General features: G+C 36.4%; 1 protein-coding gene across 1 annotated transcript in view; it reads left to right on the top strand.

Annotated features, from left to right (window-relative positions):
• Positions 1-12707, top strand: part of LCLAT1 (lysocardiolipin acyltransferase 1) — an 81831-nt gene that overhangs the window by 25713 nt on the left and 43411 nt on the right. Inside the window, exons 3-4 of the mRNA XM_044663703.1 lie at positions 3503-3649; positions 5390-5506. Of these exons, the coding sequence (XP_044519638.1) occupies positions 3503-3649; positions 5390-5506 (264 nt within the window). The remainder of the gene's footprint in view (positions 1-3502; positions 3650-5389; positions 5507-12707) is intronic.

Here is a 12707-nt window from a genome sequence, read left to right as displayed (position 1 = left end):
AAACAGTTGAATTAGCCAATTAAACCAACATGACAACCACATCTGGATGGAAACTTGATTTTATAGCTAAAGAATATTCCAAAGATGGCATTATAAATAACTCAACAATACAATAAGAATTTTATGTAATCCTAAAATGAGTATTAGCTGAATCAATAACATATCTACACAATTATTATTTAAAAAAAACCCAACTCTTTATCTTCCATCTTAGAATCAATGCTGTGTATTGATTCTAAGGCAGAAGAACAGTAAGGGCTAGGAAGTGGAGGTTAGGTGACTTGCCCAGGGTCACACAGCTAGGAAGTGTCTGAAGCCAGATTTGAATGAACCTAGGACCTCCCTTCTCTAGGCCTGGCTCTGAATCCACTGAGCTACTACCTGCCCCTTACCCACACACTTATTGATGACTTTCAGATTTTAGAATAGAAACACTATCACAGTTATTTAAGAAAGATATTATCCTAAAGGGGACCCTGTGCAGATCATAGTAATTAGAATGTTGGATTAAACATATATATATGTATATATGTATATATACATATATATGTATATATATGTGTGTGTGTGTACATATGTACACACACACACGTTTGGACAAAATGGTAGAGGTACTGGCAGAATTTTTCCTTTCCTAAATCCTTACAAAATTATTTCCTATTGATAAGTCAAGATATTAAGACATAATATTAGATTTTAAGATGTATATCAGACATAATAGATTTCAGCTTCACAAAATCAAAAGATGAGTTAAAAAGATTTACTAAATGTTAACTATTCCAAGGGTTGAGAATACAAAGAAAGGCAAAAATAGCCTGTGCCCTTGTGGTCTTAAACATACATACAATTTTCCTTATCTCTATGTGTCTCTGTGTCTTTCTCTGTCTCTCTGTTTGTGTCTCCGTCTCTCTTTTCATGCATATGCTCACATTTGCATATGTGTGTGTATATGTGTGTGTGTGTATGTAAGTGTATATGTGTGGATATAATCTCAGAAAAACTTCTTTCAGAAGGATTTTAACTAATCTTGAAAGAAGCCAGGAGGTGGAGGTGAGGAGGGAAACATTCCAGCCATGGGTGTGGAGAGCCTTTGGATGTAGAAAAGTCATTGGAGAAATAGGATCAAATTTAGGGCCTATTATCTGGATTTCCTATGTGACCAATCCAGACTGAGGCAGTCTTTGTGTTTGGTTCTGGTCACCTGAGCCCCGAAAAGCTCTGGTACCAGCAGGTAGGTTAATCCAAAATCAACTTGATCCCTCCAAGAGGCTATTAGAAGTCATTTAGAGAAACAGAGTCTGTAACAGATATTTTATCTGGATCCCATTACAAAATCATCGGCAAGTAAAACCGTGTATGATTTTTCTGTACTGCATGTCAGTACAGACAGATTGGGCCATCTAAGATAAAAATCTGAGGCTCCTCTTTTGACTCAGTCTTTGATCCCCACCTTTCTTAGAATTCTTATTGGAGAGCTTTGAAGTGGCAGATCAGCATCTACTGAGTTGATGATTCCTTTCCTTGATAATTGAGAAGCCTGAAACTAGTTTGTTAGGATTCAGGCTTCTCAATTATCAAGGAAAGGGTATTTCCGCTCCCAGAATTATCCCCTACTAAATTGGTGGTTGGAATTTGGCCATTTGTCTTTGCACCTTTACTCTTTAGACTTCAATGGGTTATGTGTGATTTATTACCCCCTCACAACTGTGACTCTTTCTGTGTTCTTTGCTTGAAATCAGTATATAATAAACTCCCAAGCCCGCAGAATTCGGAACAGCATGGGCTAACCACTAGTCTAGTTGTTCTCCTGCTTTAACCATCCTATGCCACCAACGTGGACCCCAAAACCATATAGGGGGCTGGCTCCCTATACATGGGGAACTCTCAGAATGATTAAGTGAATAGATGGTCTATCTTGTGTGAGGACCATCAGTGAGTCACTAGATTAGAATATGTGGAGAGTATGATGTAAAACAAAACAAAACTGGAAAGGTAAAAGGGACCAGGTTATAAGGACTTCAAGAGCCAAATAGAGGATTTTCTGTTTGATCTTGGAGGTATCAGAGGAGAAAAATAAGTGACATTTATATAGTGCTTTTTCTAAAAATTGGGATCTTATGCATTATGCTGACTATTTTTTCTCATGTTAACACTTATATATCTGATAAATAGCATCAAGGGGCAGGGATTTGACAGATACTATACCTGATCAACCCTTTTTAGCCAGACACACTTGAGACTTTTAAGCAGTAGATGAGAGGAGGCTCTCCTGGTTGAGGCTGAACTAAATAAACAACTAATTTTTTTTAAGAGAGGGAGAGAGAAATAGTTAATGTGTACTTGTAATCTAATGAACTATCTGGGAAATTTCTAGTTTAGTACAAACATACAGATCTATCAAAAACAATTTCTATAAATTGAGGATTTAATTCTCAGTATTGTCTGTGAAGTCACACAAACACATATGTATATGTTTATATAATTAAAAGCTCCCCAGGCCTGCTTCAGTCTGTCTTAATGACAGTGAGAGGATTCTATTTGTTCCTCCTTATCAGGGAGAGGAAATAACCTGCTACTCTAAATTAAAGGGCAGAGGGCTAGTCTTAGGTATCTACCTTCCTTCTTAACAAGTTTCTCATCACTTCCCCTAAAAGTTGGAGGCAATTTAAATCTGCCTACATTGAAAAGTTGCCACCCCCTTTTAAGAGACCATTCAAGTTTTAAATCAAGGATATCCTCTCTTAATAATTCTCAACTAATTGCCATCATATTGTAGTCACGTGAGTTGTTGATACCCTCTTATTCTGAGAGAGGAGTCCAGTGGAGAATGGTGAACTAGAATGCTTCCCTATCCTCATTCTGAGATGTTCATAGAAATTCTAATATGACCAAGCATAGCTAAGATGGGAGGCATGTTTCTAACTTCATCTGCTTCATTAGACATATCTTTTAATTAACCCCTGACTTTCAACCACTCCCTCCTATCCATTGGTTATAAAAAAGTACTCTCTTATTTATGTATGTGTTTATCTGTACATTCTTGAGGAATAATGTGGGATTGTTTTTCCTGTAATATTTAAGAATAGGGCTGGTATTGTAGAGGACAGAGGCTTGTGGGATGTTGGGGTAGGAGACAAGTCACCTTTCAAACAAGTCTGATAGGTACCTTGGTGGATGAAGAGCCAGGCCTGGAGACAGGAGGTCTTGGGTTCAATTCCTAGCCATATGAGCCAGTGCAAGTCAGTTAACCCCAGTTGCCTAGCCTTTAATGCTCTTTTGCCTTAGAACTGATACTTGCTATCGATTCTAAGGCAGAAGATAAGGGTTTAAAAAGTAAAATAAGATAAAAACAAGTCTGATACATTAGGGTCACATTATCCCAGATCAGAGCTGGTTACTTTGTTACTGTGTTTGACAAAAGAGAAACAAACAGAAATGCATTCATATTCAATGAGAAAATCAAATACTGTCTTATTTTAATGGCTTGTCAAATTTATTCCAGGTTGGGCAATGCAGGCTGCTGCCTATATCTTCATTCATAGGAAGTGGAAGGATGATAAAAGTCACTTTGAAAACATGTTGAATTATTTCTGTGATATTCAGGAACCACTTCAACTCCTCATATTCCCAGAAGGGACTGATCTCACAGGTAAGTTGTCTTGTGTTGGAATAATCCAATTGAACCAATATTTTAAAGTGTTTAATGTGATATGCAGGACACTATTTAGGCATATAGAGATACAAAAATGAACCTGAATGGAGCTTCCAGTCTACTAAAGGAGAAAAAGACAAGTACATATTTTACCATAATACAAATTAGATTAGATTAATAAGTATATAAGAGAAGGCAAGTAGCTTTACATAAGAGATTTGAGGACAGAGTCTCTCAGGAATATCATGAAGGATGTTGTTGAATGAAAAAAGGGAATTTCAAACAGGGGTATGGCAGAGAAGGAAGGGAGAATAGGGAGCTACAAGAGCCATTCCAGATATGGGAGAAAAAGGGATTCTACTTTTTCCATGAAAAAGCTGAAGCTCCTAGAGGGGAAGTGACTTGGCCCAAATTATCACTGGTTAGTGGCAGAGTGAAGGCAGAATCCCTGACTACCAACTAATCAGTCCATAGTTTCTTTTGCTATGGCCTACACTAGAAGTAATTGTCCATCATGTTATTCATAACACTGAATGTTAGTACAAGCCCATACTTAGGTCCAGTGCACTAGCAAACTCCATTGTATAAATAGGGAATATGGGAATCTTGTTCCCATTTTGGATTTGCTCTTTAATCCTAACCTTTTTGACTCATTTTTGAATTCCTAAATGATATAATGCCTTCACAAGGTTTATCTTAGAAGAATATTTAATTTTATTCTACAAAATCTAAATTATATCAGTTTTTTGGGAGTAGGTTTCTATTCTTAAACTTAATAAAAGGGTCTTGCTTAAAGTTAGGAAAATTATCAGTGGTACATATGTTTTGTTTTTGTGGTTCTGTATATGTTAGGGTTAAAAAATTGAAAACTAGGTTATCAGAGTACTCAACCTTTGGTTAATGAGTTCTCAGATTAGCATTTGAAGCCAAGTAATTCTGTGCTTTTCTCCTCTCCCCTAATAATCCTCTAAAATAAGTGTGTTGGGTTCTTTTGAAAACTTTATAGTTTAAAGTGTTAGAAAAAGAGAAATTTTTTTTTCCCCATTAATCAGAACATACCCTTGCCTGTATTGCAGTATTCAGCCAGACTTGCCAGATTTGGCAATTTGTGCATCCTACATTAATAGCTTGCCTGCTTAGTCAAAGGAAGGTTTTGATGAAAATATTAAGATGGTTTTTGCCTGGACATAATTGATATTTAGATATTTATGCTGTATTATATAGACATATATATGTATATACATATACATATAATTAGTAAAAATGTTAGATGTATTTCAAAAAGCATTCATCTTTGCTTTAGAAGATTTTAAAGTTACAGATTAAGTTAAGCAGCAATTTGATTTACACTGGGCTTTTTCTCTTTAGTATCATTTGCACATGATTAGGAGTTGTCTGCACATTTTTTATGAATATTTTTATATTCATTATATATAATACATTGTGTTTTTATGAAATATTTCAGGATGGATTTAAAATTTCAGGAAAATGTCTACAACTTAATTAATTTATCAGAGAATAAAGATTCTAATTAATAACTGATATATAGACTTAACTTAGCAGTAAATATTAACAATATGACTCCAAACACTTGGAGTATTTTTAGAATTAAAAAAATTAGGAGCATATTTTAGAATTATAGTATAATTTAATACCAGTACAAAGCAAATCGTACCTCTTCCCTCCCCCTAGTCAGTAGCATATACTTACTAATTAATTATCTTTCATTTCATTTAGAAAACAGTAAAGCTAAAAGCAACGAGTTCGCTGAAAAAAATGGACTTGAAAAATACGAATATGTTTTACATCCAAGAACCACAGGCTTTACGTTTGTAGTGGAATGTCTAAGAGAAGGTAAAACTTTTTTCCAAGATATATTTTACTATTTTTGAAATATATTCCATTAACTTGAGGAATGAAAGGTAATTAAGCTGAGCTACTCATTAGGTATTAAAGTCTTTCTAAGAATGCTTGAAAAATATAAAGAATAGTCTTGATATGCCATTTTTATTTTGTGTCTTCAGAATAATATATGACCAAGATATTAAGATGTGGTTACATTTTGGAGGGCATAAGGGAAGGATGGAAGGAATTATAGTCAGAGAACACAAACAGACATGTAGTGGTGAGGAAATTTAAAGTATGGTTGAGAGAGTAGTTAGATAAATTTAGCTAGAATGGAAGATTCTCAGAAAAAGTAGTCACTGTTAAAATGAAAATGATTAGATTGTAAAGGGCTTTCAATCCCCTGGTAAGACAGTTGAATAGTATGGCTTACGGAAACCTATGCCATCTACCCAGGACACTCTTGGCTACCTGAGAGGTAAAGGAAATGGAGTTCTAGAAGGTGAGAAAAGGTATATAAAAAGAAAAACCCTTCTGCTCTTTATAAATGTCAGCTTTATTCTATTTCCTGAGTGCCCTGGCCTATCTCTTAGGTATTTTATTTTGGCGTCTTTGAGAAAGCTGGATTATAAAGGGGAAAAATGATCAGTTAAGGGCAATTACATAATCAAACCAAGAGGTTGTGAAGTTCTGAATCTTTATGGTGCCTGTGTAGATGAAGAAGATGGAAACTAGGAGGTTTTTTTTTGGTAGGATTGACAGGATAGCACCAGGTTGCGAACCTATGGCAGATGTACTGGACTGTGCTGGAGGGAGCTAATCCCTTCCCCCTCTTCATGCATGCCTGAGGACATTTCTCACATGACCTGCCCCTCTGCCCAGCAGTCCAGTGGGTGCTCCTCTTCTACTTCCCCTGTCTGGGTTAAGTGGGGGCAGGGGTTGTCACATGCTGTTTGGGCACTCAGTCTCTAAAAGGTTTGCCATCACTAGGATAGCAGTTGATTAAGGGAAGAAGATTCAGGGATGACCTCAAGTATTCACAGCCAGGTGACTGAGAGAATAGTGATACTCTCAACAAAAACTGGTACAGTTTGGAAGAAAAGTAGCTTTAGAGTAGAAGGTGGTGAATTAATTTTTAGACATATATTTGAATGCTGACTTCTAGATGAACATGTTCAGTGGGCATTTAGCAACATGGACTAGAGCTCAAGAGAGAGAATACACCTGTATATCTAGATTTGGGGATCATATCACTAAAAGAGTAGTCGATATCCAGTTGGAAGGTCCCAGAGAATTATGCATTCTTATGCTATTTAACATTTCTATTAGTTAATCAAGTAAATGAAAATTCACCAGGAGTAAATGAAAAGTCTTATATTTGGGTTCAAAAATTTAGCTTCACAAGTACAAGATTGGGGAGATTTTATTTGAGAACAGTTTTTAAAAGGTCTGGAATTTTAGAGTACTGCATTCTCAGTGTTAGTGATCCATATGTTGTGGCAGTCAAAAAATTAATGTATTTTTGAGCTGCATAAGAAAGACAGGAATCTAAAGAATTGATCATTCTACTGCATTTTGTCCTAGTTAAGCAACATTTGGAGTATTGTATTTTCTTGTGTGCCACTATTTAGGAAGGACATTGATATAGGAAAGCATCCAAGAGAAGGCATCTTGAGTGATGAAGAACCTTAAGTTCATGTCATCTGTGGATCAATTGAAGGAACTGGAAGTATTTAACCTCGAGAAGAAAAGACTTAGGAGTGGAGAGGCATCTTAGATATTTTTAAGTATGTGAAAACTTGTCACATGGAAAAGTTATTAGACTTCTTCTGTCCCAAAGAACAAAATTGAGAGATATCAATGACAGTTGCAAAGAAGCAAATATAAATGTGATTTGGAAAAATATTCTTAACAATTAGAGTTGTTCAGAATTAGAAAGGGCTGCCTCAAGAGGTAGGTAGGTACTTACTGATCAGAGGTCTTCAAGAATAAACTGGAAGACTAATGGTTAGAAATGTTGTTGTGGTGCTTCCTTTTGTGGTACGGATTAGACCAGATGTGGCCACTGAGGTTCTTTCTAAAAATCTGAGGTTCTGTGTAAGAAATGAAATGGTGAGATCACCAAAGAGAAGGTATGTATAGATAAGAAATCACAAGATAGGAATTTGTTTCATAGTCACACTTAGCTAGCTCACCGTTCCAAGATATTCCAAGGCAGGAAACTGAAAAAGAGTAGTTAGTTAGGGAGGTAGCAAAACATATCGAGCACTGTATTCCAGAATTTAAGGCAAGAGAAGGAATGTCAGAGGAAGCAATCATCTGCTTCAAAAGTGTCAGACATGTAGCCTATAACACTGGTATGTGGCCTGGACTGGGTTAAAATATAATTGCACAGTAAAGCACAGATAATACTGCATTTTAAAAGTATATGAGTATGCAGTCCTTATGGATTTTTATTTATCCATTAGTGGCCCTTTTTGAATTTGACACCACTGGTCTACAGTATGAAAAGCTGTAGACAAAGCAATGATGAAGGATAAGAAGAGGAGATGAATAACTCAAATGGATAAGGATGAGAATCTAGGGAGAGGTGGTAGAGTGGAAATTTTGTCACCTTTGTGTATGGTGACTCTCACAGAGATTTGAGGAGTTTGGTAGTAGTCATCAGACTGAGATGGCACCATTTGGTTATGCCTCTCACATGGTGAGACTGAGAGACTAGTGGTGAGTGTTGATGGCTGGGGAGACATTAATTGTTAAATGAGGCCACTAATGCTGGAATATATGTGTCTGGAGCTGATATCTCACTTCTCATTATTCCTCTTCATCATGATTCTGGAGATGAGCTAGTGCCAGGGTTCATTTTCAGGAATTTGAGATGACTCAGAATGCAACGTTGTAGTGATGAAGGCCTCTGCTTCCTGGCAGTCTGTGGCCAGGTCATTTCACTGTGCTTCTCATTATGATATCAGTGAGGTAACTCTGACTATCAGTAAGCCTGAGGTCAAGAGAAGCAATACTCCCTCTCTCTTTTTGGTAGCCACTGATAGAACATAGGTGTTATTAAGTGTTCAAAGTAGATAATGATCATGGAGAAGCTGGAACTTCAGCTGAACCTTGAGTAGGGTAGGAGTTGGCTAGTCAGAAAGGAGTATCAAGGGCCACATAGAGGTAATTGCATGAGCAGAGGTTAGAATTGAGTTTGGCATGTGTGCTAATGATGAAGAAAGAAGTCAGACTGAAGAGGAGGGTTAGGTCAGGAAGTCATGAGGAATAAATTTCTGAAGGTAGGGTGAAACCAGATTATTAGCACATGATTTATGTTAAGAAGCCAGCATGTCTTAAATATATTCATTGCTAGATGTTTATTCAAGAATGTCAGTTTAATTGTCAATTAAGAAATAGTTAATTTTCAATTTAGAAATATTGTAACACTAATTTAAAATAAAATAGTTATGGTAGCCCCATTGTACTCTATCCTTGTCAGTCTTCATCTGGTGTATTGGGTTCGGTTCTGGGCACATGGTTTAATAAAGACATTAATTTAGTGAGAGTATCTAAAGGAGGGCAGTCAGAATAGTGAGAGTCTTTAATAAAATTTATGCTACATGAGGGTCAGTTGAAGAATTTGCTATAGACCCAGTAGAGGGACATAATACCTGTGTTTAGTATCTGAAGGGCTGTCATGTGGAAGAGGGACTAAATTTGTTTCATTTGGCCTCAGAAATCAGAACCAAATGTGAGTCTGTCAACAAACATTTATTAAGTGATTTGTCCAAATTCTGTATATATACAAAACAACGGTTAGAAGTTGCAGAGAGGTAAGTTAAGATTTGATGTCAGGAAAAACTTCCTAAAAGTTGTCCAAAAAAGTGGAATTGCCTGCTTAGAGCAGTGATGGTTATCCCTCCCCTCTTTGAAAGTCTTTAAGTAGAAGCTTCATGAACACTTCTCAGGTGTGTTATTGGGATTTATTTCAGGCATGGGTTAGACTATAAGGTCACAAAAGTCACTTCCAACTTTCACATTCTGTGAACTGTAATTCCAGTTTGTATAATAAAGTTACTAAGACCATATGCATAAACGAAATGAATTCTACATTTGTTAAAAGCTCAGGTAGGATACCAATGATACATAATGTAGGGGGAATGAAGGATAATATTTTGTCAGTTGGCCGGAAGAAACAGGATCATCCCTTTTAGATGAAATATAATTCTCAAGTAACTGGACTTGATGGTATTAGTAAGCTGATATCAGAGAAATTATGTATGTAGGAGTTCTGTATTTGGCTCCCTCTTTCTGAACAATAGTAAGAAAAGCAGTGTGTTGACTGCCCCTGAAAAAGTTGCTGAAGGTTATTTAACTGAAAAAAAGTGATATACCATTCTCAAATAGGCTTCTCTGCTGACAGCACTGTTATAAGATGGAGGCCATTTATGCACAGTACACAGGCCCCTATACAATAATCCAATCTCTTTCTTGCCTATAGTGTTTAACAGTGACTAAGAATTCCCAACAACAGTGAATGCTTGCTGTGACACACACTACATTCCTTTTAGTCAGTGAATTATACCTAAAATAGCACATTATTTACTCTTCCTTGTGGGTATCATCTTGGGAAGGGAGGGTGGGTATAATCTCATTAAATAATTATCTAATATTCTTGAATCTCTTGAGTACTTAGATTTGTTATTTTGTGGCTAGACTCTATTAAAATGGAATCTGTTATTTCTCTAAACATTTTAAACCTTAAAAATAGAATATGCACTGTTCTTTTTGCTCTTTGCTTTTCTTTGTACTTTTCCCTCTCTTGTTTTGTCCCTCTACATTTTATTTCCTGCATGTAAAGAGGGAGCAGAAAGGAATAGCTGGTTTCAAATACAGGAATAATTGGATCAAATCCTGGCTCTTACATATCCTGGCTATGTGACCCTGGGCAAGTCATTTAATCTTTGGTCTCTAGACTACTCCCTAAGATCCCTAAGTTGCAAAAGAGGTGGTGAGGGAGTTCCCTCAGCCTTGAGTTTTCTATATCAGTGAAATCACAGGTCTACTCCCTTTCCTAATACCCATCCTACATAGAAGAGTGGATATACCCCAAATAGGATTTGCCTTCACAATAATATCATTCATCAGATCCCACCACAAAATTGTCTAACTCTACATAATATTACATAATATTTTACCAAATGTCTATTTGGTAACAAAAAAGGAGTGATTGTATGTGAAGCTGATCCTGTAGACCTAACTTGCCCTTTTAATATCCCTGCAGTAAATAGCATATTTTCATGGTGCCAAATTGATGGCATTAAGTATTAAGTATTTCGTTATTTAACAAAAAGCTAGAGCTCTGCATCAAAAAAAAAAAATTTACCTACTTTGGTATAAAAAGTTTGTCATTGGATTTCAGGTAAATAATTTTTTTTGTTGTTTGTTTGTTTCTTTTTTTAAACCTTTACCTTCCATTCAAAGACAGAAGAGTGGTAGGGGCTAGGCAATTGGGGTTAAGTGACTTTCCCAGGGCCACACAGCTAGGAAGTGTCTGAGGCCAGAATTGAACCTACAACTTCCTGTCTCCACGCCTAGCTCTCTATCCACTGAGCCACCTGGTTGCTTTGGTAAATAATTGTTATAACATTGTATTAGTAGGGTAAAATGTGACAATAGTCCTATATTTTAAACACCTCATTTTATAATGTGTGACTTTTTCCAAATTTGTTATTCCTTTGAAATATTATCTTATTTATTTCTTTGTAAAAATTTCTTTCAAATTATACTGAAATTGAATTCTGGATTGTAATATTTTCATCTGTTTACAAATTTTCTTACTGACAACATTATTTGTTCTTTACTTGGAATTTAAATGTGAAAATATATGAAAGATAACCTTTAAAAACTGTTAATTACCCACATTTATTTGCCCTCATCAGAAAATGTTGTACTTTATGCAAATTGATTTTCTAGGTTATCCTTTTTTTTATTTTAGACATTTTTAATGGAAATTTTTGTGAGATGTGATGCACACTTGTCTTAAGACAATCTAGAGAGTTAGAAAAATAAAATCCCATGTAAGGGAAGACGACAGTCTTCCTTGTTTGTCATTTGAGGGGCGTGAGTTTTGGACAGAGTTCCACAGTACAGCCCTGGTGTCAGGAAGAAGGAAAGGGGTCCTGTCCTAGAGGCACATGGTTCTTAATTCAATCTTTGTTGTGCCATAAGTCAGACTTGGATGTTAGGTGCAGTTACTGAAATCTGTCGGTTTTGGACTTGTGCTTCTAAAAAGAGAACTGGCTGTAGCTGGGAGGTGGGGAGTGGAGGAAAGTAGTCACTCTATCAAGGGGATATGCTTACACAGTTGAAGGGGAATCAAGGAAAAGGGATATAACAGGGCAGTGCCCAGGGAGCCAGGAGGGAGGGAGGTACCCAACTGCAAGAAACACATGTGTTCTTATGGAGTTTCTGCTAAGTCAAATGGGAACAGACATTGGGGCTAGTGGTCTTTGGGCCTGGGTTAGGGCCTGGTACCGACTTGAGGAAATTGGGGATCAGTTGACATTCAGTTTCCCTGCTGTCCAAGAGAAGGGATTAGGATCATTACTATGGATCTGACTGACAAGGTGATTCAGGGTTTTAAAAAAACTTCCCTGGACCTCTTTATTTAGTGGGTTGAGGAATCTACTGTATTCTTTAGACTATTTTGGGATCTTAAATGGATTTATTACACATGTAACCTTTCTTGATGACGAGCTAAAATTATGACTATGAGTTATTTCACCTGGGCTATAATACTGTGATGATCTCAAAGGCTATTGAATTATGTTGAATTATTTACTCCTTCATTAAGTAGCCCTGGCTGCTATACTTTTTTGTTACCTTTTTTATATATTTTCTGTCTTTTCATTGTCCACTATCACTTTGTGCTTCTCTCACTACCCTTCTTTCAGTTCTAGATTATATCCTTATCTAAATTATATCCTTTTAACTTGTTGCTACTGATGTCTTTTTGCCTCTCTTTTATCTCCCTGATAGAATGGTCAGGGCACTGGATTTGGACTCATGAAGGTCTGGGTTTTTAGATCTCCTCTAGTCTATATTACTAGCTGTGTGATCTTGGGCAAATCCCTTAATATCTCTGTGCCTCAGTTTTATCATGTATAAAATGGAGATACTGGGTTTGATGACCTTTGATCCCTTACAGCACTAGTTCCGT

This window comes from Gracilinanus agilis, chromosome 2 (assembly GCF_016433145.1).
Source record: "Gracilinanus agilis isolate LMUSP501 chromosome 2, AgileGrace, whole genome shotgun sequence".
In the NCBI taxonomy this organism is placed as follows: domain Eukaryota; kingdom Metazoa; phylum Chordata; class Mammalia; order Didelphimorphia; family Didelphidae; genus Gracilinanus; species Gracilinanus agilis.
Note: the sequence above shows the minus strand (reverse complement) of the source record. Positions and strands in the feature narration are given on the sequence as shown.